The 26,158-nt window shown below is 41.6% G+C and overlaps 2 protein-coding genes across 2 annotated transcripts in view; both read left to right on the top strand.

Annotated features, from left to right (window-relative positions):
- The window catches only part of LOC145675822 (uncharacterized), a 526,764-nt gene that overhangs the window by 73,018 nt on the left and 427,588 nt on the right, over positions 1 to 26,158 (top strand). The window lies entirely within an intron of this gene.
- Positions 1,339 to 26,003, top strand: LOC145675000 (uncharacterized). Its single transcript, XM_081745346.1, has 2 exons — positions 1,339 to 1,420; positions 24,018 to 26,003. The coding sequence occupies exon 2, from the start codon at positions 24,072 to 24,074 to the stop codon at positions 25,776 to 25,778; it is 1,707 nt and encodes a 568-aa protein (XP_081601472.1). The 5' UTR covers positions 1,339 to 1,420; positions 24,018 to 24,071; the 3' UTR covers positions 25,779 to 26,003.

Raw genomic sequence — 26,158 nt, 5'->3', positions numbered from 1 at the left:
ATAGATTTTTATTTTTGCAACACCTGTTTTTAAGTTGTTTTTTTTTTTTGGTTTCTCCACAATATAAGTTAACTGAATACTTTTTTCTTTTCTTTTTTGTGGTTTGTTTTCAACCAATTGCCAGACAAATTATTTCCCAGTCTTTGGAATGTGTGCGGTTGCAAGAATCTATTTTTGTCTCCGGAGGAACTGTCACTTGTAATGGTGGACGGAACCCCTTCGTTTCCAGAGACATTTGTCTGGTCTGACTACTACACTGAACTGTTCTGCCAAGGAATTCTGTCAGTGTAAATCTTTTAAACTATTAAATAATGGAAAACCATTACCTATATACATTTTAAAACCGTTATTTGTTCTATCTGAAATTAGTTCGAATGTCTGATGTGTTGTGAGTTTGAGATTTACGTATAATTAATTGTTTAATTAACTTTCAATTAACCTTTTAGCTTCTCCCCTTCTGGACAACGCAAACCAGTTTTTCCATCAATCAAATGCATAAAGTGAGATTGTCTTATTTTGAAGTAGCTAGAAAAATTAACTAATGTTGAAGATGAATTTACTTTTAATTTTATTATGCTGTAAAAGCTGAGAAATGTTAAGATAAAAGTTCAAACATTTTCCTCAAGTAAACAAACAAAGACATAAGTATTATAAATTTGTTTGGATTCGATCTTACCGTCCCTTTTCAAGACCATTACTATATGAGACGTGAATCTACAGTTTAAGGTGGAATCCATATCATCGTGAAGCACTGGAATTGAAAGGCTCTCCAAGAGGGAATTGAACCCGGGACTCCATGTACCAAAGACACTTGTGTGCTAGCTACTAGACAAGTAGAGAGGGCCAGTGGTGGCAATTGGACATTGAAAGTGGAGGAGCAAGACGCGATCTTCCTATATTTGTATATCAATGTTAGTTTTCCTGGTTGTTTCTAACACTATGACAAAGGGTTGGTTGTATAACTAATAGGATACTATCTTTTTCAATTACAAATGTAATTGAATACTAATATACTAATATATATAAGGTAATATTTCAATTACTAATATATATAACGTTATAACTGTTTGATATTTCGTTATTTGAAAACATTGATCCAACGATATATATCGATATTTAGATTGTTCGATATTTTTCGATTTCAATTTCGATACTCAAATCCTTATATCTTTCTACACATCCTTACACTCTTGAGTTTGTGTGTTACAAAGAAATAGTTCGGAAATAGGACTACTGGATTTTTGATGCCCTTTATTCATTAAAGGAATGGAGTAAGAAATTTGATTAGAATGATAGATGTACTAGAGAGAAATACATATATGTAAAAAGTAAAAGATAAGTCATTGTTGGAATATGTAAAAAGTAACTATGGTTTCAGAATTATGGGTCGTAAAAGTTATATTAAAGAAAAAAAAATCAGGTAAGCGTATTTTTGATTTATAAAACTAGAATTTTGAAGTTAGTGAATATTTATTTCAAATAGGTTACAGCTTTTTGAACTTTAGTTCGTGGTCTGAAAAACCCTACTAATTTACTTTATTTTTTCAATTCGCCTAAAATATCATAGCTTATAAAAGCTTTAAGTCTCAGTTGTTGGCCGTGTTACCATTCACCAAAAGGCAATAAAAATAAAACATTCTTTCAATGAGTACCTTAAATGGCGTGAATATAAACACAATTTGTTACGAATCAATGGATTTTCGCAGACTGTTTCTTACTTCGTGTCAAAACTGAAGTTAAAATTTTCAGATATATGTATATAAAAGAAGAAGAACTTGATGGAATAAAATTTTGTTTGAAAGCCGATTCTTATTCTACCTTGAGAATTTTAGAATTGATTGGCGAGGATAGTGACCTGTCTTTTGTCTCATACAAACATTTTTGAATCTCGTCTCATTCGATACTAATAATTCGTCACTTTTTGGTAAGACGAAATAAAAGAGATTATAACATTACACACCACCATACTCACCAAATTTATGTTCTGCCAATAGTTTTCTGTTCTCATAATTGAAACTAGAGCTAAGAGCTCCTTTATGGTTAAGCGATTAGCGTACGCGCCTTTGGCGTTGGAGACTCGAGTTCGATTACCAGCGGGAACGCATGTAGTTCGGATCCCACGTTAATCAGTAGGTCCCATCTCATATAGCCTTGCTGCTGAAAGAACGTTAAACTCACAATCAACTCAACTTACCTAGTGGTAAAATCCATCAAGCTTAGACCAATCATTTGAAACAGAATTCTGTATTTAAAAAAAAAAAAAAACTTTTCCAGCACTGTGTGCCATTTGAAAATATGTTCCAACATGTTGAGGGCAATTTAGCGATACCAGCCCGTAAAAGAAATTTTACTAAATCCAATGATGATTTCAGGGAATGGCCTGGTGAGCGAATTAACTCTCCCGGAGCTACTAAATCGTCCTCCCCTCCAAGGGATTTCTGCAATCATTCTCAACGTGAGCCACTAGTGTGTTAACAGTGCTACTTTCATCCCCCGTTTATTCTAACTTCCCCGGGGAGAATCTTCTGCAATCATTACTGACCGCATCGCGCCTTAAAATTTTGCAAAATTCCAATAAAAATAATAAATTTCAGTAAAATCCCCTAAATTTAGTTACCTTCCCAGAATGTTCAATGAAAAATATGGAATTTAAGTCCCAATGCCTATCTCTTAAAAGCATATTCATAATAAGCCCAAGAGGTATAGCGAACTAAACTTCGTTAAGGATATAATATGGAAAGGAAGAACGGTTAAGTAAATATTGGACTATTCTATAAAAATATTAATAACACAGGTCTGCAAGAATAAAACAATGCTAAGCTGTTTCGGTTTGGTTAACTGATTCGTATGTGTTGGGGTGCTCTGAATCCAGGAATGACAACCGATTTGTCCTGGGACGTCTGGGTTTCAAACGTACACAAATATGCGATTTACAGAAACACCATTAACAGCGTAACACAAATTAAGGTACAGAAACACGCACACACGTGAAGACCAAAAGTAATACCATCCTCAATCAGATTGCTTGGGAAATCGTCTTTTTTAAAAGGTCAAACTTCGTTTGGAGCTTGTCCTTTTGTAAATGGCCGCCGGAAGATCCCTAGACAACATCCAGCAGTAGTCTGCAATCATCGTAACACTCCAGTTCCCCTGATACCGTTATTCCATTTCTTTGATATCTTGATGGAAACGCTCCCTCTGCTCTTTACTCCCATATTGTCGGGAAAGTGGAAGTTGAGGTGGAAGGAGTCAAGGTGGAAGTTGAGAAAAGGAAGTGGAAGTGGAAGTTGAGTTGTACTTTTAATCTCATGTAGCAACCATGCTTTCGGAACAAGTGCAACATTTCCCCCACCATTTCCTTGTATTGTGGGTCCTTTAGGTTTCCCAAAAACGTTTTGATGAGCACGTAAAGGAAACCCAAGCCTCTTTTTGAGTTGGAGTCATTGAACTGATGAAGTCTTTCTCGGATATAAATTTTCTAATATCAGGGCCAACAAAAACCCGCGTACTCGCGTACTCATAGTATTTGAGCAACAAACAGTGTAGCCAGAACTACTTACCAACGTTTTACAAATCTAAGATGTAATCTTACCAAAATTCGTTTTATGAACAGATTTATTGTTTTTGATTTTTCTTTTGTAATATCGTACTCTCATTCATGATACACTACGATATGTGTCAGTGATCCCCATCCGGACCAATATACATGTATTTTCATGTTTCGGGGAGCACAAATAAATTGAATTTTCCAAGTTCATTTTCTTTTCGTGTGATGCATTTGTAATTTAGCGATTTCCAGCTACCTGTTTGACCACGTTACATTTTGATTGTGTAAAAACTTGACGTCCCAGGAAAAAACGGAGGTCATTTTCGACTTCGGTACACCCAGAAGCGTAAAAATCAGCTAAACTTATGCAAACAGCTTTTTGGTTGCAAATCTGTGTAATATGAATCCATAACACAAAGAGTATGTAATGGATAAAATGAAATTAATATAGGAAAATTTCCAGACTGTTCTCCTTTTAGGCAGAAATTTTTAAATTTGCCAAAATTAACTTATTTAATAAAATAGATCCTACGAGGGTCATTTCATAAATAATGCACACTAGTTTTTAAGAAAATATAGCAGAAAAGCTAGCATTCTTGGAGAGACCTATGTTTCACTCAAAAATTTAAACAAGATAAAGTTTTCAATATGAAATGAAATGAAATGAAATCTTTGAGTTTTACGTCCGACGGTTATGCCGGTTAGGCTAAGGAGACGGTGATGATGAGTAATGAATGAAATGGTGGAATGAAGGAAGTGGGAGCAAGCGGGAGAACCTCGAGGAAACCCACGCACACGGTGTTTATCCACCATAACTTTACTTGGCGGGGCTGGGATCGAACCCGGGACCCCAAGCACCAGAGGTGAACGCTCTACCACTGTGCCACCGCGGCCCCCAAGTTTTCAATAGGGAACTCTTCTGACGAAAGAGGTAATACAGTATAATGGAGAAAAACGATGAGATTATACCATGTTTAAACCTACTCGCGTAATAGTAGCACTTTTTGGATCAGTTTTTTAATGCGAAAATCCAAGTAAGACTATTACGCGAGGAAAGCTGCCATTCAATTTTCGCTATGATCAAAACAACTTCAAATGTTGATCATTGTGTCAACATAAAATGGAGGGAGGAAGCAGGTTACTTGATTTCTGCTGACAAATAGGTCATGATGTTACTTGTCAGCAAACACGAAAAGTTCTTTGCTCGGATTCGCGCAAGATAAACAATTTCGAAGAAAGTCTTCTTCACAAAGACAAAAATCCCGTATATTGCAACTTTCATGCGGGGAAATTTTTTGGGCTAATATTTTTACTTCAAACTTAAGTTGCGACTATTACGCGAGTTAACACGGTATTTATTAAATATATACACCACACTAAAAATAATTTCTACTTCGGTTCATTTATTCTTGATTTGCTTTTCGTACTCCATACCTTTTCTCAGGAAAGAGAATAGAAAATTAATTACTTTCTAATCAGTTTAATTGCTGACAATAATGAAACCCAGAGTATGGGGACATGAAGAAAGATATTCGAACGTGGAAGGTGAAATTGATATCGGAAAATATCGAAATAACTATACATCGAGAGTCTTAAAAGTTTTTGATACCAATATTTACAAATATAGATTGACCGACATATCGAAATATTGGATAGTCCTAAAGAAGAGAAAATTAACAGAGAAGGTAAAGAAAACCGATTGCTTTAATCAGTGATGATTGCATTCAAAAAGCAAACACAAATGCTAAAAGGTTTACCGTTTATTTAACTGTTTCGCCTTCTTTTTTTTCTGTAGCATTGCTAATTATATACTATTGAACGTTTATATATGAGCGACTTGTAAAAACAGTGCCGCATCCGATGAAATAGTGTCATTAGGTGGAATATGTTGAGGTCGAACCACAGAACAGTATGTGGGTAGTATAATTTTCGAAATGTATCAGGTTTTCGGGAAAGTTATGACGCATTTGCTCTGAGTCTCACAATACGTATTTAATGACACAAGAGTATATTTCAGTCAATAGCATATTTATTGCCCCTTCTGCTCAATAACCTTGCGACATCTTTCAGCAAGCTGCATAATTCCCCGTTCATAGAAAGACCTGCTTTTACTTGTGAGAAATTGAAGAATATGCTGATTAACAGCCTCATTGGAATTGAGTATTACACCACAAAAGAACTATTGGAAAGAGCGAAACAAGTGGAAGTCTGGCGATACAAGGTCGGGCGAGTAAGGTGGATGTGGCAACTCATCCCATTCAAGCTCTACAAGTTTTTGACGGGTGACCAAACTTGTAAGTGGTTTCACGTTGTTTGTGATGGAACATGCCCCCATTACAATTTACGAGTTCCGGATCGTTTCTAGATGATTGCTTCGTTCAAACGGTTCAATTACCGACAATACGCGCCGGAAATGATTGTTTGGTTCCTAGGTAGAATCTGAAAAAGCACTACGCCTTTAAAATCCCACCATACTAAGAGTATAATCTTTCTCTGATGTATGTCTGCTTTCGACGTCGTATGAAACGGATTACCTCTTCGGGACCAGGAACGTTTACGCAGCACATTGTTGTACACGATCGACTTCTCATCGCCAGTTACAAATGGCATAAAAAGAGGATCCTTTTCGTTACGTTTAATGCGAATGTCGCATATATTTATCGGTTCTGTCAAATGAACTGTTTTGAGTTTATGAGGAATTCATAGATTGATCTTGCTTATGTACACTGAGAAAAATTTACGGGTAAAAAGTACGTAAATTCAAGTGATTTTTAGGACCTTTCGTAAGAATGACTTTCCAACATTACTGAGAATGTTAATTGTTCTTGTCCGTTCTACGTATGTTTTCTCCTTACTTTTCCAGATAAAAATGATGACGTCAGAACTTATGAAAGATATGACGTCATAGTTAATAACAGTAATAATGGAGCGACATCATTACCGGTCATGTTAAAACTCAAGTGGAATGGAAAAATCACAAAACAGGAATGTTATATTTCTAGGTGTTGCTAGACATTTTCCGAGGCAAACATGGAAAAATCACATGAAGGAATGGTAGAAACTCCGTCTTTGACTGCATTTAAATCTGTATGTGGAGACTTACGCACTGTATGTTCCAGTTAAATCTGCATGCACTACTGTGAAAATGCCATGACGAAAGGATACGAATACATGCATATACTTTCTTACCACGGTATAATGAAATGCTTGTAACAGTCAGGGACGAAATTAACTTAATCGAGCAATGTGTTTTCCGCAAGCATCGAAATAAAGATTGCAGTAAATAGTGCACGCAAACACTAATAGAATGTAGACTCCACTACATAGGATCGGAACACGCTCCTTCGGAATATACAAATTATAAGCATTGAGCATTGCATTGAGCATTCTTCTCGCGGGTTGAGACCCTGCTGGTTGCGAAGTTCCGGGCCGGAGCCCATGCCTTCATTCATGATGTGTGATTCTTGGTTGTGTTGGCGATGGTGTCATAAGTTTTTCGGGATTGCAACTGTCGCAATTCTCTGTGTGTGGTTCTGGTGCATCTCTTCAAGGTGGTCCGGGCATCTTGTAGCTGTTTCTGCGGGGTCGGGTTGATCCTATGGCGGCTATGTGCGGGTGTTCAGATGTTGTGATCGCTCTCCAGAACTTGGTGGATCGGCGTCTGCGTACGTCATCCAGGAAGGGTAGGTCAAGGTCCTCGTGGATCTGTTGGAGTCTAGTGTCTCGGGAGTGGCCGGTGATGACCCTGGCTGCTCGGTTCTGTAGTACCTGATGTGAGTTCAGGCGGCTCTGTGACGTATGTTCCCACGCAGGATGTGCGTACAGGAGGATAGGTCTAATGGACATTTCGTAGACATGACGTCGAGTTTTGTGGGTCAAGGATGGTGAAATGAGGATGGGAAGGAGTGCCTGCAACCTTTGCGATGCTTTCTGAGTGGTGCTGGTCACGTGGCTGTCAAATAGTAGTTTCCTGTCAAGGTGAACACCGAGGTATTTCGCTTCTTCTGCCTGAGTAAGTGGGGATCCTGAAAGGCGGAAGTGAAGTGGGTGTCGTTTGCGGTTCCTCGTAAAATCTTCGACGACCGTTTTGGTTGGGTTTATTTTGATCCTCCATTGGTCCGTCCACACATCCAACAGGTCCAGGTGTCGTTGGAGGTATGTCTTTGCATATTTGATATTGCTGTGACCTGCAAAGATTGCTGTATCGTCGGCAAAGGTTGCCAGCGAGGTGTTGAGGGTGGTGGGAATGTCGGCTGTGTATATGGCGTAGAGCGTGGGGGAGAGGCAGGAACCTTGGGGAACTCCTGCGCGGATTTGTCGGTGGTTGGTGGTGTCCTGCGTGGGCGACTGTGAATCTTCGATCGTGCAGGTAGGATCTGATGAGCCTCTGTTGGTAGTGCGGGAAGTTGTGCACATGGAGCTTATGGAGCAGTCCGTCGTGCCACACCTTGTCAAAAGCTTTTTCCACATCGAGGAACACTCCCAAAGTGTGGCCCCCTTCGTTGTATCTCGCAGTGATTAGTTCAACTACCCGCACTAGCTGCTGTTCTGCACTATGGCCGGCACGGAACCCAAATTGATGATCCGGGATCAGTTGGTGCTCCTGGATGTGTTGTAGTAGCCGTCCGTGGAATATCCTTTCGAACACCTTACTGATGTGCGAAAGGAGACTGATTGGCCTGTAGCTTGTGGGCAGTGTTCTCGGTTTTCCAGGCTTGGGTATCATGACGATGCGGGCTTCCTTCCATGATCGTGGGTAATGGCCAAGTGTGAGTATGGCGTTGAATATTCGGCTGAGCAGCACAAGGGTCTTGCGGGGCAGGTGTTTCAGTGCTGGTGGTGTGATGCGGTCCGGTCCTGGAGCTCGATGGTTGTTGATTCTCTTGATGGTGTGTTCCACTTCCCGTGGTGTGGTGAGAGCTGCAGGTGGAGTTGGATCTGCATGTTGGGTTTCGTGGACACTTCAGTGAACTTCTTCCTGGGTGGCGGCTGGTGGTAAGTTCTGAAGAGGTTGCATTGTGGTTTCTAGTGTGTTTGCAAGAAGGTCCGCTTGTTCTGCTGGTTCGTGAAGAAGACCCTGGTGTCCTTGGAGTGGATACGTTCTAGCTCCTGCAGCTGGTCTGGAGATGCGGCGGACCAGCTGCCAGAAGTCCCTGTTGGGTGTGTCCATTTCTTGCAGGGTAGTGTTCCATTTTGCTAATTTGATCCTGAGGAGGCGCTTCTTGACTCGTGAGGCCAGTTTGTTCCACATTGTCTTGTAACTTGGATGCCTGGTTCTGTGCCACTGTTTCCTGGCCCATCTTTTGAGGTGAATGAGGAAGGTGGTTCTGTGGTCTTCTGCTGTTGCTGGTGGTGCTGATCGACTTGTTGTGGTCGTGGAGAGCTTGAAGGCGGTGTTGATTGTGGCAGTGATGGATTCGATTGCTGCTTCGAGTTCTTCAGGGGTGCGTAGAGGCTTCCGGGGGTCTGTGAGGTCCGCCATCATCTTGGTGAAAGTGTCCCAGTCCGTTGTGGCTATTGGTGGTAGGCGAGTGGAGGTAAGGTTATGGCTGATGGATAGGGTTTGGAGGACGGGAATGTGGTCTGAACGGAGGGTGTGTATGATCTCCGGTCCCTCAAGAATGGCGATGTTTGCCAGCAGTGCCATATCCAGCACGTCAGGTCGTCCTCCGTTGCGTGGATAATGTGTGGGCTCGGTCGGTGCAGCTGGTAGGAAGTCGATGTGACGTAGGGCTTGGTGGAGTAGTCGTCCGTTGTCGTTGGAGGCTCTGGAGTTCCACTCCGGATGTTTGCAATTCAGATCGCCACCGATGAAGATTCGGCGTCCCAGTTGTCGCAGTGTGTGGAGGTCCGCTGGGTCGAGTCTCGTTCTGGGAGGGCGGTAGGCGGAGATCACCTGAATCGGTCCTTCCGGAGAGTGGAGTGTTATTCCCGTAACCTCAAGGGAGTTGAGGACGATGGGAGGGAGAGGATCGTGGGGCAGGGAGTTTTTGATGAGGATAGCTGTTCCGCCCCGGCTGGTGGCTCCAGGGCGGTCGGTGCGGTGGATGGTGTAATTGCGTATGGTGAAGGTGATAGGCGGTTTGAGAAGGGTCTCGGTTAGGAGGAGGATGTCGACTTTTTCACGTTGGAGGAAGTCTTCTAGGGTTGGTTTTTGGTGACGGATTCCTTCCGCATTCCAGTGAACGACCCTGAGGTCACGGGAGATGCTGCGTTTAGTTGGAGCCATCATCGAGAAGCGTGGCAACTACTTCTAGCATTGTCGTCATCTTGCTGATTGGGTCGGTTGCTGCAGCAACCTTCCGGAGTCCTGTCTTCAAATTCTCAAAAAATGTTTTGAGGTTCAGACCCTGGAAGAGGGTCATGATTTCCTTAATTGTCGTGGCCAGTGATGGTTCACTTTCTGATGAGAGTGGTTCCTGTTTCTTCCGTGCGGTTGATGGGTTGGCTTCTGGTGTGGCGGAGGTATCCTGGTTTTTCTCTTGTGCATCGACGCGATTGATCTCGTGAGGGACGTTTTGGCTTGGATTGGGTTCTCTGGTGGTCTTGGATGATTGCTGGTTCGAGGAAGTATCGGGATCTTGCTGTTTGGGAGGAGGTGGGTTGCGTTTGTTCCTGTTGTCGGTAGGAGGTTGCGTTGGTTTGTTGGACGGTGGTTGTCTTCTTGCCTTTTCTGCTTTTAGGTGTGGACACCCCTGGTAGCTTGCAGGGTGATCCCCTCCACAGTTAACACACTTGGCAGGTGTGTCCTTGGTTGTTTTCGGACACTGGCTACTGAGATGAGGTTCCTCACACTTGACGCAGCGTGGGTTGGCACGACACGTTCGTTGTGAGTGGCCTACGCGCTGGCATCTGTGGCACTGGAGTAGTCCTTGTCCGCGGTAGGCTTCAACCTGGATTTTGTAGTTCATTAAGTATTTTAGGTCATAGATCTCCCCGATTCCAGGAACTTTGTCGAGGGACACCAGGAACAGTGGGTAGAGGGGGCGTGATCCATTGGCATCGCTGCGGCCTCGCATCTGCTTCACCTCATCTACAGGGTAGTTAAGTGCTTTTAGGGCGTTGGAGATTTCTTCCACACCTGTATCTATTGGTAATTTACGAATGACAACTTTGAATGGGCGGCCGGCTTTAGGGACCTCCGATGCATACTGTCTGTTTGTTTGCATGCAGTATGCTTCTATCTTTTCATAGTCCTGCATGGTGGAAAACTCGAAACGGATGAAATCTTTACAGTGACGCACTTTTGGGAGTACTTTGCACAGCTTCGACATGGATTGGATGAAGTTGTGCTGCTTTTCCACTCCATAAACGAGCAGCGGTGGGACATGCTTTTTCGAGACCGGAGTCTCTTCTTCATCATCATTTGGATTGTCTCGGGCGTGATCCCCTTGACAGTCATTCTGGTTGGTGAGGGCGGAATACTTGTTCCTGTCTCGAAAGTCCACTAGTGAAGCAGTGGGGGTGATGTTTGGTCGTCTGGCTCTCTTCTTCGGTTGTTTGAACTCCCGGTCAGAGTGCTGGTAATCGCTGTCATACTCATCTGACTCCATGTCAATGAGGTTGGCCTCAGTTGGGTCTGGGTTGTCAGGTGCACTTTGTGTGGGTGCTGGTGGTTTGATGTTGCCGCTTGGGCCGGCTGAGGGGCTGTGGGCTGTAGTGACAGCGTTGAGTTCATCTTGGCTGAGGGGGGGGAGTGGCTTATTGTTGACTGGCCTCCTCTTGTGCACTGTCCCTAAGCTTATGAATCTCATAGATTTGAATTGTTTGGCTAGACTGCCAACTGTCGCTGACTGCGGGGGTTTGCGCACTGGTGGAGCATTACAGTCATCCGTATTATCTTGGGTGGGATGGTCGTTCGGTTGTTTGGTCATGACTGTGGGGATGGTGACACTGCCGATGGTTCTGCACTGCCGCGCACTTGGGCTGAGTTCTTGGGTTAGCACTGGCTCACTGGTCGGTGGCCCTCGTAAGGACCGCTTGCTAGTGTCTGTTTGTGGCTCTTGAAAGGGCCTGTTCTGCTTCACTCAAGGGCTAGATTGTGTTATCACTGACGCTCTGATCGGTGGCCCTCGTAAGGACCGCTTGCCGGTGATCGTATGTGGCTCTTCTGGGAGGGTCTTCAATCTGTTCTAGTTTTAATGTTTTGTTACGGGGTTTTCACTATTAGGGTTGACGGGAGCTTCTTAGGCTTGCCCCCGCCGGGCCTATTTTTCTTTTTGCCTGGTTTCACTGATCGCTATGTTTTCAGTATAATGTATTGGGAAGCAAAGTTTATTTCATCACTTGGGGATCTAGTTTTGTTTTTAGCACTCTTCTCCTCTGAGTGTATGCAGCGAACTGCGAGGAACGAAGGCCCGCACTGCTCTTTTAAGCGCTGCACTGGGTCGGTCTGTCCTGTGATTGGCCGGCGATGTTGCGTGACTGCGACCAATCAGATTGCGACTTTTGTTCGGGGTCGCGCAAGAAACTGAACAAAAACTAGTTGCCCAGTTCGAGATGGCAGAGATTATTTGGAATATTCTTTCGTTCAGTGCATGCTGCAGGCAGGCGAGAGAGTTTGTAGGAGATTGCTCAACGAGAAGATTCCTGTCTTCCAAAGAAGACTTTTACAAGATGTGCTTTGCTGAAGAAGACACTGTGACACACCGGGAGACCTTGCGGTGTTAACGAAGGTGTGCTCACGACATTCTGCTCATTAAAGAGCACTTCTAGAGAAGAGTTTACGTGCTAAATAAAGACAAAATTCTACAACACACTTACACACACCGCTTCCTGAAGAAATAAGCATTGTTTTCCGTCGGCTAGACCCCCTATTGTGAGTCAAGCTTCGCGCTGGCCATATAGGTTGTACAGCCCTTGGCGACAGTCGGCTGACGGGAACGCAATACTATCTCTTTGGGATAGCATTAGCGAAGCACACACACGCAGTTAAAGTTACCTATCCTTTGTACATCTGGCCCTTGTCAGGACCATTCCCAGCTACCACATTTGCAAGCTAAATTTCCAGCCCTGTTTAGAGCCATGCCACGGGCACAGAAGACGCCTGCCAGGAAGGTTGCAGATGAGGTGGGAGCAGCTAACAAACACAACCAGAGAAAGCAACACGAAACAAGAAGGCAAACCTATGCCGATGAAGAAGACAGCAGAGGTGAAGCGAGGGAGTTGCAGGAGCAGATCGTGAGCACAATACTGGACGCCGATGAATTGCTGGCGCTGTCAGTGCCACCGGTGCTCATCCAAAATGTTAACAGCAGATTTTCCGAACAAGACGTAAGTGCCATTATAGAAGAGAGGATGGATCCCAGGGAATTCAGTGCAGTTGACGAGAAGGACTACTTTGGAGTATACTTCAAGTCAGCAGCAGCGAGAGAAATCTTTCTCAAGATCTTCAGGGCAGCTGAATTTGGTTCCCGTGCTATTTTCTATGAGAGAGGAAAGAGATGCCAAGAAGACGGGGTGTTGCTGACGCCTATCACACCAAACCAGCACAGCAGCAAACAGGGTTCCGGACCTTATGAGGACCATCATCCCACAGCTCCAGAGCTATCCCAAGACGGACTGAACGTTGACAACCAAGCAGCTTTCCAACCAGAAATCTCATGTGAGAAAGCCGATAAAGAAGATCACCACTTCCAGGTAGTTCAACGCAGAGGAAGAAAGAAGAAAAATCCAGAAGAGAAGACAACAGAAGCAGTGTCAAAAAATCTCACACAGGAAGGAACCAAACTCTCAGAAGAGAAAACCAAATACACACAGGTGGAAACCAGTCACATACAGGTGAAAACCAAACCAGCTAAAGTGGGAAACGAGCCACAGGCACAAACCAAAAACTCAGCCCCTTCTCAGGACCAAAGCAAAACTTTAACGACCAATCAGCAGCCCCCAATTAGCAGCCTACCAGAAGCCAGTCAAGATGGAGGGAAGAACCAAACACCAAAACCTAACCAGAGGAAGAAGAAGATACACATGTTCACGTGTGTAATTAAAGGCTTCCCCACAACCAAGGATCTAAAAAGCCTACAAGAAGAACTACAGAAGCAAAACATACAGTTTACCAGCCTGAACAGAATCCAATCAAACGATGGCCCAACTCCACTAGTGAGAATGTTTACAACACACCCAGAAGACGTCAACAAGCTCATTACACAAGGCCTACAGACAGAATCAAAGACTTACAGAGTAGAACAATCAAGAAGCCAACCTCGACCATCACCCTGTTGGAATTGTTACGCATATGGGCACCGGAAGTTTCAATGCACCAGCGAGAGAGTGTGCCACAGGTGTGGCCAAACGCACAAAGACCCATGTAATATGGCAACAAACAGGAACTTCTGTGCCACATGCAAAATAACTGGCCACAGAACAGGAAGTAGCGAATGTCCCATGAGACCGAAGGCCTCAACTCAAATCACGAAGCCAAAACTTATCACAGAAGAAAACTTTACAAAAACAGGCCCTTATCAGGGACAGACGAAAACAACAAATCATCAAGCAGAGAAAGATGCCCTACAAAAACAAGACGAAACCCACAACTACATCACATCTGAAGCAATAGACGAAGCTATTAATAGAGCAACGCAACAAATAGTAACGTGGGTTACATCAATATTAATGATGACGACGCCACCAGCGAACAGACCCAGACTCACCGATACAATAGCTACAGCAACAAAAAAGATCTTCCACTTGACAATAAACACCATATCAACAACAACCGGCGAACTGTATGTCACCAAACCTCAGATAGCCACTAGAAGTAGACAGAACGGGGGAAGCAGCGCCAAATCCAAACCGTCAGAGGGAAGAGAGGGACATGGATAAGTTGCGACCACCGAAAACCGATGACGACCAGGCGAGGCCAAGGACCAAGTTGCATGCTTAAAAATAACACAAAGACCCACTAACCAAACTTGCCCACCAAACTACAGACAACTAACAAATTAGATTAAATCACACCCAGCTTTTAAGTTAGATTAAATAGAGACAGTAAAATAATAATTTTACATGGGTTTTTCCACCCCTTCTTAGTGTGGTTTACCATGTAAATAACTTGAGCATGTGCATGACCGATAAAGGGTTTTTTCCTGGACTCCATGTGTTTTCCAGGTTTTTCCCTCCTACTACCCAAGCCAATGGTGAGGTGAAAAATCTTCACGCGCTTTCCTATCTTCTATTTTACTCTTCTTTCTTTCTCTAACACACACTGCCCGGTAAATGTCTTAGGATAAAAACCGCGGCGCGACACCACAGACGACATGCTGCTTTAGATCTCTAACTGCATGTAGGAGGTGCACGTAGATATAGGTTGGTGCATCACTCAAGGGGGCGAGCTTTCTTGCTAAGGGGCCCTCTTTATTCTCTAATTTATTTCCGTATTTCCGAGATGGCAGTTATTGCGGCTGTTATGCGTTGTGCAAGCTACTGCTAGTCTACTCCCGCTACTTCTACTCCTAGCTACAGCATGCAGCATGCACACCACAGCACTGCACAGCCACTAAGTGTCTCTAAACTGCACTCAATGTTCCTGTTTGAATCTAACAAAGTTTATGCTCACACTGATATTAAAGTGGTGAGGAAATAAAGTTTATTTCCGCGGAAATCACGAGTATTTTGAGGAGCACGATACACACGCGTCTTCTCAAAGCATCTAACATCCGGGTACAAATTATAAGCACTTTTTTAACAAGAGTTTCATTCCCATCCAATGGATGGGCGGGCCGTAGAAGGCAACACCTTCTCTGTGGCCAGAGATATTTTCAACTTTTTTGAATTAGATGACATGGAAAAGGATTTCAGGCTATAGAATAATGTGGATTGAAGTAAGGAACTAATAGCAAATCAAGTTGACGAGGATGTGTAAGAGGTGGCTATTGTGTTAAAATGTTTCTTGGGTACATGTGCGGAGGTTATGAGCAATATATGTGTGGATTTCGGTGGTAGATACGGCGGCCAGGATTATACTGATCTAGGGCTTCGGTGCATTCGTATATTGCTAACAGATGATCCAGTGGTGGGTAGGCATAGCGTGGTACAGCAGGAACTTGGTCTAACAGCTCATGGACAATGGGATGTGCCAATTGGATTCGTGTCGCTATGTAGCGTTGGCGTAGATGGTAGAGGTGTGGCAAAATAGTTGGAAATTGCGCACGACGATATATTTCAGCAGTGGGAGTATCGAAAGCGAGAGAGTAGGCCAGACGTAAGGCATTTCTTTCGAAAACTTTCAGACGTTCATAGTAAGTTGGTGCTGCTAATAACCAAGCTAGATGTCCATACGTGAGTGCTGGGCGTACGAAGACTTTATATGTTAGCAGTAGAAGTTTTGTATTAAGACCCCACGTGGTGCCTTTAAGGTTTCGTAAAAGGTTCAAACGGCGCCGGATATTAGCTTCCAATTGTTTTAGATGAGGCTTCCAAGTAAGATGTTTGTCGAATATTACTCCCAGATATTTGAGATTGTTTTGAATTGGGATTGGAGAGTCAAAAAGGGTTAAATGTAGACGTTCCGGATTGCGACTGTGACAGTATTTATTGCGTTTGAGCCCAAAGAGAGTCATTTGAGTCTTAGTTGAATTCAGCTTGAGCTTCCATTTCAGGCACCATGTAACTAGTTTGTCCAAAGCTGGTTGTAGGAGTTGATTAATGCGATCCACAGAAGATCCCAATGCGACATAAGCGGTATCATCAGCAAATTGTAAGGCATATAGTGGGGGCTGAGGTTGAGGCATGTCGGCTACATAAAGAATATATAATAGAGGAGATATAACAGATCCTTGGGGCACACCGGCGCGGAGTTGAAAGATGCGTGACTTTGCCCTGTTGATCTGAACGAAAGCCTGGCGCTGATGCAGAAAATTGGCTATTAATCGGACATAGCTGTGAGGAAGCAGACGTTTGAGTTTGTAAATTAACCCCTCATGTCAAACAGTATCAAACGCTCTTTCAATATCAAATGAGATCAAAACAGATGGTAAACGCTTATTAAAATGGTTGACAAGTAGTGTAGAAAGTTTGAGTAATTGATCAGCAGTGCTATAGAGTGGACGGAATCCAGCTTGAATAGTTGGTAGTTTGTTCGTGATTTGTAGATAGTGATGTAGCCGTTTTACCAGAAGGCGTTCTAGTGTCTTGCTAAACACGTTAGTAAGGCTAATGGGTCTGTAAGATGACACAGCAGTTGGATCTTTGCGAGGTTTTAGAAAGACCACAATTTTAGCAAGTTTCCATGTAGTTGGAAAATAGCCTGTAGATAAAATAGTTGTATACAAAGAAGCAAGTAAGACTAGAAACGCCACAGGTGCCTTAAGCAGTTGACGATACGTAATTGAGTCTGCCCCGGGAGCTGTGTTGCGACGGCATTTAAGAACAGCTGTAATATCATCTGATGTTATAGGAGCAGTGAGCTGATTTGTGGGATCAAGGTGGTAGTTGAAATCAGGTTGAAATGATGGCTGCACTAGAGAACCAGCGTGTGAGATATGGGTATCTGTAGGACAAGTGAACGAAGGTGTAGTGTGTGGAGTGAAGACTTCCTCAAGATATGTAGCGAAAGCAGTTGCCTTTTCTTCATCCGTCGTTGGTACTTGGTCAGCACAGATGATGGGGTATTGTGGGCCCTGTTTCTGAAATGTTAGACGTTTAAAGGTAGTCCAGAATTTAGTAGGATTTGTTTCTTGGCGCAAAGCATTACAGGAGGCACGCCAGTTTAGTCGTTTGCGGGCTACTATGTAGCTCTGTACCGTTCGTTGGAATTGACGATGGAGAAGAAGAAATCGGCGGTCATGTGTGCGACGAAACTCTGTTAAATACTCGTGTGAGCGCCGGAGAAGATCGAGGGCGCGTGCTGGTATACGAGGTCTAGATGATGTGGTGGTACATTTAGGAACTGCGTAATCCGTAGCGTGAGAGACTATATCAGTCAGAGTATGTGTGAGTGTTTCAATAGATGCAACTGTTGTGAGAGTAGGTGCAGTAGCCGGCAGATTTTCAGTAATATAAGTGCTGTACTGATCCCACCGAGCTTTGCTAAAGTTATATCTGGGTGTGCGTGGTGATGCAGATGCAGTGGATGTCAGACGTGGAGTTATAGAGAGAAGTATTGGGAGATGATCACTACCTATGGAACCAAGGACATCTATAGTAGTAAGTGGTAACAGGTTATTGGAAATGATTGCCACGTCGGGACTAGTGTCGCTTCCCGGACGAGTAGGATGCGGCAACTGCAATAAAGAACTATGAGTAGTTTGGAGGAAATCATGAAAGCGTTGTTTCTGAGCTGCTGTACGAGAATGGTAGTTGATATCTGCTAAGAAGATGTATGTTTTAAAGTTGAGATCTAAGTATGTCAGAAAACGATACGGAAGTGGCTGTGTAGATCGAACATAGGTGGTGGCGATGGTAATAGTAGTAGCTGGAAAATAGAGCGTCTGTATGACGTGTTCGGGATATTGCCCGGGAGAAGGTGGTATGATATGGCGCCGTGGAATAGAATGTTTAACGGCTATTGCTGCAGCACCACGTGCGATGTTTTGTGGCAGATCAGAGCGTATGAGATGATAACGTGGAAGATAGAAGCGGTCAGATCGTTTTAGAAAGGTTTCATTAAGAAGGATACTATCTGCATTGTGCTGAGTTGCTAAAGTTTCTAGGAGAACTCGGTTGGTAGGTAGCGAACGAATATTGCAGAATAGCAATGTAATAGTCGTCCTTCTCTGACCTGTACTATTCATGATGGGTGTCTGTATGAAAATGGAAGTAGGTTGAGAGTCCAGAATATGTAGCTGCCATGTGGAGCTGGAATATATCGAAGGCCGCTTTGGTTGCATGATTTAGTATAGCCTCACGCTGAAAGGGAAAGGCATTTTGAAGAACGATAGTGATGAACTTCAAAATACTTTCCACAGTAGGTGGTGGTAAGTAAGATGTTTGTGTGGTCGCTGTGGTACTAGTCGGACGTGATGAGACATGAACGCGTAAAGGTACAACAGTCTCGGGCTTATCTGGAAGTGGTTTAGGTTTGCCCTTACACTTGTAGGAGTAAGTTGGATGTTCCCCGTCACAAGTGTTGCATCTGGAGGGTTCATTGAGCTTAGGACACTCCTTTATTTTATGATCTCCTTTGCAGTGGGAGCAGACGGAAGGATTTGTGCACTTGTTCGTTGGATGCGCATTATAAGTTAGGCAATTTTCACACCGTAGTGAGAGAGGCGGGGGTGTGCGTGAAGGCTCGACCCGATGGTGGCAACGGTAGATGTAGACACCGTTATTTAGAAGATCGTCTACCAGTGCTGGATCATCTGTTAGTAGTCTGACCATATATGTAGGGCCATTAGCATTTTTAATACGGAGAGCTCTAGTAGGTTGAATCCCATCTTGCTTTAGTTCCTCTAGTATGTCTTGTTCGGTATAGGTAGGATCAACTCCACGGATAACTACAGAGAGTAATGGAGTACGCCGAGGCGGAGGTGGTGTTTTGATATGAGGAGTTTTAAGGAGTTGAATTTTCGTGTTAACGCCAAACATTGCTGGTCCCACTTTATAGATGAGATGCTTATAAAGATCGGGGTTCTTTGTTTTTAGGATGATTCCGTTAGAGGTCTTGTTTAATTGATGGAGGTCCAGTCTAGAACAGTATCGTATTAGTTTTTGGTAAAATTTTTTGATGTCCATGAGCTCAGCAGGAAGATTAGTAAATAGAATTGTAAAAATGAGAGTAGGAACAATGTCCATAGTAGCTTCTGAAGTAGATGGCGTAGATTCAAGTTGGATGCTGGCTGTACTGGTTCTAGGAGGACTGCGCAAAGCATCAGTGTATCTAAGCTTTTTAGGTGAGCGTGAACGGTCTCTGTTTGGTTCGCGAGTTGGTGAGAGGCTAGAGGTAGATGAATGAGATGCTGTACGTGCACGCGCCCGTGGGCGGTCTATTGGTGGACCCATAACAGTTGGCGGTAGTTTATGCCTTTCAACTCGACGGTCCGGCGGATCAGAACCCGGCATTAGTGAAACTACTTAAGTACTGCCTTGTCAAAAATTTAGTAAGAAGTTGCAGATAAAGCGATAAAGAGCACACAGTTGATTTCCAGTAGCTCCGCCTCCGAAGAGGAGAGAATAAATCGAATAGCCAAAGAAATAGCCAAGGTCGTCAACTTAGGATCAATTTCGTTTGTTTACCTCCGTGGAGGCTTATAGTCAATTCGACGGTTGTTTCCTTACCCTGAAAAAGGCAAGTAATCCAACCGTATATGAGAAGATCGCGACTAAAATAAACCAATGGGGATGGACACACTAAGTGACTTGGTTATTTTTCTTCGCCAGCTACGAATACCCTATTTTTTTTACCTGGTTAGAGATTCCAGGTGGCCAATTCGTTTATAAGCATTTTTTTTGTTAGGGAGGAAGAGACAATATGGGTTCAATAGTAGAGTTGAAGACTGTGATAAAACGATTTTCATCCTCCTGCCTCTCAGAGGGTTACGCCCTCTCTTTGGCATGTGATTCTTATACACAAAATAGGCGCTAGGAAAGGTAGGTGATGGGCTAGGAGATATTCTTTATTAACTGCTTAGGTGGAACATCTATTAAAGGGGTTGTGAACTCATCATCATTTAATTTTATGTTATCGTTTTACATTTATTTTAATTTATGCTGAAATATATAATACATGGTGCAACAATAACTGTAAGATTAAATAATTATATAGTGCAAAAGGAGAAATATGAAATAAATGCAAAAGAAAACAAACATGTTTAATCATCAGTGCAACAAAATCAAAAATATAGAGTAGGTGCAACATGTGGCCAATGAAATTATGAGAAGTGAAAATGATAAATGAGATGAAGTGCTAGCACGTCACAAACATAAATGTGTTAATCAGACAGATGAAGGGTTATATCTTCTGTCCCGGGGCGACTCGGGACTAATGAACACAGTAAGAAGCCCTTGTTAATGGTGAGGATCTTCGTGCAATAATGGAAAAAGATGAGGTATGTGATCGGCAATGAAATAAATGTCGTAGATTTCTCGTTCGTCCGGAGTCAAGTGTGTGCTGTTGATATATAGAGATATAAATATGTTTAATGGTGAAAGTATGAACCGGTAGGTGGAGTCTGTGAGAGCATCGCAGTGAAGAATGTCTAAAAAGAGCGGATGACCTGTGTTTATCCGAGAAGTGACATATCTAATACGGAGGTCTGCAAGATGTTCTGTAATTTTCGGAAACGAGATATATTCATAGGTGAGCCATGTGGGATATGGTAGCTTAAGGCGATAAGCTAGACGAATAACATGTCTCTCCAGTATGCAGAGCTTTTCGTAATTTATAAGCACCCACGTCTTCCAAGCATATCAGAAATAACTTCTGTACTGGCTATGAAAATTAGCATGATTTTATTGTTTGAAATAATCAAAGGTTTACGCAGTATCTTTGGCATTTATACCAAGTAACAAATAATGTTATATGTTTTCTGTATGCCCATCTGTCTCAATAATAGTTTTGTGAACGTGTGAATTGTTGGATAAAAGTTACAAGTCAATAGTGCTGCTATCTGTTTGCCATATCTGTTATTCTTGTGTCCTAGCACAAAAACATTCCGGTTTTTTTCATATAGTGTGGAATTGTGGGTGATGGAAATTTTGCATTTCTTTTTCCCCACCTATTATAACTGGAGTAATGCGTTACTGTCTGTATGGTACTATTAAAGTAACATGACAATACAGACTTTAATACCAAACAACTGTATGATTACACAGAGTTTCAGGACTTTTTTCTATTACTTACTGTAAATTACTCGTTCTAAATGTAGTTTTATCCATTTTCTGGGATATATAAGATTATAATGACTTTCTATCATACCTTTACGTACTTTATTTGTCGCACTTTCCGAGTGAAAGGTCAGTTGTACGCAGCAATTGTACGTAATCATGTTTTCCTTAGACTGTCTTTTAAAAGTAATGATAAAACATTTCGTCTCCTTGCATAATGTCTGTAAAGTACGGATTTGTTTGATCTTTGCAGTGTAGAATGGGTAGGTCTCATTATCATGACAAAATTTCATTACTGACGTGAAGTTTGCACTTTACTACGAACATTTTCACATTACTGCGTTTCTTTTAACATTATAATGTAAAAAATGCATTACAAACACTATTTGTTCTTCTTCCTGCGATATTTTCCTTACTCATGTCAAAAAACACGTACTGGATAGGATAACCTGTAATATTTTCATTCCTGAAAGGCATTTATCTCTCGTGGATTACGTCACATTTTCTGTCCAGTCTGGAATGTATTCTTAACATTACAGAACTGAAAACCTTTCTGTCGTTACGTACATTTATTGCGTACTACAGATGTTTCATAAAAGACAAAATGCAGCATGTTGTATTTCCATTTCGCCACATGATAAATTAACATTATAATGGTTTCAAGTCCAAATGTACGTAATTTAAGTACGGAATTACGAAAAAATCAACTTTACATGTCTTTACTGTTAAATTTTCTATGAAAATTTTTCTCAGTGTAGGCTATCCCAGTTTCTGCAGATGATAAAGAACAGTTGAGTCATGAAAATTTAATGTTGCTGCAATCTCTCGTGTCGCGTAACGATAGTTCGACTGAATTAATGCCTTTATTTGGTTGTCCTCAACCTCGGCTGATCTTGCTGACCGAGGGGTGTTGTTGAGATCAAAATCAGCAACACAGAATTTCGTGAACCAGCGCTGGCACTGACGTTCGTGTAGACTATTTGTTGCCACTAAATTTCCGCAACTTTTCACGGATCGTCCAAACTTGTAAGGAAGACAGTAAAATATGGCGAAAATGCAACTTTTTTGGTCTTCCATCATCCATGTCGCACACCCGGTGGAAGACGGTTACAAGTCAAAAATACACATTGTGGGAACATGGCTTTTAAAGTTTGTTATTCGATCAAAATCGCTCCCTGGAATACGGCTATTTCTGACATCCAGAGGTTAATATTTTTGGTTGCGTTTATACCAAAATGCCACCAGGTAGAGCTTGCTTCTCTCTATCCAATGGCGATGATAACTGAAAATTACCTTTCTTTTTGAGTTGTAACACTTTCCACCGGATATGCGATGTGATGTCAAATCCATAAAGACAAATTAAATAAAGAGTAAGAGTAATATTAGTCTACATGACGCTCTACCTTAAGCTATTCATGACATAGCAAATGCTTCTTCTTCTTGCTCACCTCAACCAACATGGAAATTTTAAAACTTCTCTCCCTTGGGAGAGCTGTTTTATACTTTGATAAGGTCTCTTGTATTTCGTAGTTGTATCTAGATATTCTATCCTTGGTCTTCTTCTTCCTGGTTTTCCTTCTACCTTTCTCTCTATCAGCACGGTGATCCAATCGGAGTGCCGAATAAAAATGACCAAACATGGTGTTTCTTCTTTTTCCTACTATCTTCATGATGTATCGTCCTTCATTAGCTTCCTTTAGTACGTCTTCATTCCTTTCTCTTTCGGTCCATGATATGCACAGCATTCTACACCAACATCATATTTCAAATGCTTCCAGCTTGGATATTTCAGCTTTCGTCAATGTCCACGTCTCTGATCCGTCAATCGCCACGCTCCATACCAGGCTCTTAATAAATCGTTTACGGACGTCCAACGACACAGTTCTTGATGTTAGTAACCCTCTCTTCCATTGAATGCTTGTTTAGCATGCGCTATTCTGGAACTTAAATATTTTTCACTTTTTCCGTCTGAGGATATTAGACTTCCTAAATTGGGGAACGTCTTAACGTCTTCGATTTTTTCTGTATCTAACCATACGTTTGCCCCTTCATGTCCTATTCTTGTGCACTTTATCACTTTGGTTTTCTCCTTATTTATCTTCATTTTGCATGTTTTTTTTTCAGTTGATCGTTGAAGTTTGAAAGTGTTTCCTGCAAATCCTTTTCGTTCTCCGCTATCAGAGCTATGTCATCAGCAAACCTTATTGTGCTGAAAACCCGGCCATTTACTTTTACGCCTTTCTCGTTTTTATCAAAGATTTCTTTCATGGCCTCTTCTGTATAGACGTTGAACAGGAGAGGTGAAAGTCCACATCCTTACCTTACTCCTTTACCTATTCTTGCTTCCTTCTGATCTCTTCCTATAACAGCTGCCTGGTTCCTATAAAGTTGCCCTATAGTACTTCCACACATCAACACTTGTCATCTTTTACCAAAATACGTCATGACTTTTCCGACAACTGGATACCTACAGATTGCAGGGAAAGCTTGTTAAATATGTGTCATTGCATTGCATTGAATGGGGATGTTGAGTTTTCTTTCCCAGTTTACTCTAAAGTTAGAAAATGTTTCATATCATCATGTTTCCCCCAAGCAACCCATATAAGTATTTGTTGTAAGTAAATTTGTACATCTCCCTTTACTTATCTATTCTTGATTACACCCACAATTTTAGTTACTTAATATTTCTTATTCTTTCTTTTTCCAGGCTGCTGAAATAAATAAATAAACAACAATTAATGTATATTATTTAAAACAAAAGATGTGGTTTAGAAGTCTCCCAAGTCTTCAAGACATTCTCTACCGTAGCATAATTAAATCAATTATTTGTAATCGTCCCGTAACAGCCAAAGAAATATGCAAATTCTACAAACAGCGACAATGTATCCGAGACTACTATGCTTTGCTGCCTACGACTGTGTTTTTAGAACTGGTTGACATTGTCTTCAACTCCAATAATGTCTTCGTTCCATTGAATAGTTTCTATATTCCTTCAAGCAGTTATGAGTTGTATCCAGAAGAACTGTATTTATTGGAGATATTTCTTCAAAACGAGGTTCGAAATATTAACCTGATAACACACAAACCTACATCTTTCCATTTCACTCGAATATTGGAGTTGTTAAGCGAAAACAGTAATAATTTGGCTAGCATTCGTATCCAGCCTCGTACGTTTCCCCCTTATATTTTAAGTGAGAAAGATTGTGTATTTTTGAAGACAGCCATTTCCTCGTCATCAATGTTGACACGCTTAGTATTGCAATCATGTTGCACCGATGAAATATTGACTGTAATCGGTAAAGAATGCTGCAATCTGAAGGAATTGGATGTAGAATTTTCCCTAATTACAGACAATGGTATACATTATTTAACCCAAGATATAGTTGAAGTATCAGATGCTAATGGTGAAGATGACAGCCAATGGGAAAGCACCTTTTGGAGGCTACCAAATATCTTCCCTCCTGTTAGTAAACTCTTGCCTCTACGAAACCTGATTCTTCAACCTAATGAAGCCAAGAAGCGTTATACAAGAACGAGGACTCATCTCTGCTCCACATTGCGCAAATTATCAACATGTGGAACTCGTGTTTCATATAAAGGATTACTAGTTGCTCTGGAATTACTGGAGAATTTAGAAATTTTGGAAGACAGTTTGGTAGAGGTATTAATACATTTGTTAAACGAGCCATGGGAACCTCAGGACCAGTCACTGAATCTAAAGCGAGTCAAAGTGAGTGATTCAAGTAGTATACTATTTAATTTAGTTAAGACGCTTTGTCCAAAATTGGAAGCTTTAATTATTGATGATATGGAAGACGACATAAAATTCGACGCAATACCCTCATTGCAATCTTTAACCACTTTCATTGGAACATTTCCTGACAATTTGAATGATAGTGTATTTCAGTATTTTAGAAACAAAGGGGAATATCTCCAAGATTTACATTTAACGTACATGAAAAATTCTCTTATCAGCAACGAAGCATTGGACCTTTGTCCAATATTAAACAATTGTCCAAACCTAAACAATTTTGGTATTGGTTGTAGACATGGCACCGTGCAAATAAAGTATTCACAAAATCAAAACAACTTTTTGAAAAATGTTACTCTGCGAGCATCTGTTTCTGAAGATACCTTTATCAACCTGTTACACAGAACACCCAATATTGAGCTGCTTTTCATTCGGACCCTGTTGGACAAATCCGATAACTTTTTTCACAAACTTTGCGACGTGCCTCTAAGGCCAAACTTGAAAGAACTTTGGATACATGAGGGACGATTTTTGGAAAACGAGGAAGAATTGATTTCGTTTCTGTCATTCTTTGGTAACATCAAGATTTTAGGACACTTACCAGACGAATTGAAAAGGTTTGGTTTTGAAACACCTATGAAGTACGAAGACAGATATATTAATGGTTACCTAGAAAATATAATGGGTAATCTTCCTTATCAGCAGTTCTTAGGATGAACTTGAACAAATTGATATTATTATATAACCCTTTCGTTTTCTTTAGATTGTATGATTCGTATAATGCAATGATTTTTGAAACTCAGAAATATTCTTGTTAACTCTGGATTGTTAAGGTTGTTTTCCTTTCTTACACGAAACAAAACCATATAAGCAATAAAGTTATGATATCTTAATTATAAATCACGGCCTTCATAAATTCTTCTTGTGAAATAAATGTAATGCTTAATAACATATATTTGCATTTTTGTAAATTTTACTAAATATACAGAGTGGTAATTTGTGTACAGATTAAGTTTAGGTTGTTAAGAAAATAGTGACCCCAAATAAGGGCATAGCACGAAATAAGAACTGTTACGGCGCACCGGTGCTTGTCTTTT

This window comes from Thermobia domestica, chromosome 18, assembly GCF_964235325.1.
Source record: "Thermobia domestica chromosome 18, izTheDome1.hap1.1, whole genome shotgun sequence".
Lineage (NCBI taxonomy): Eukaryota > Metazoa > Arthropoda > Insecta > Zygentoma > Lepismatidae > Thermobia > Thermobia domestica.
The sequence above is the reverse complement of the archived record's forward strand: the minus strand, read 5'-3'. Positions and strand labels throughout refer to the sequence as shown.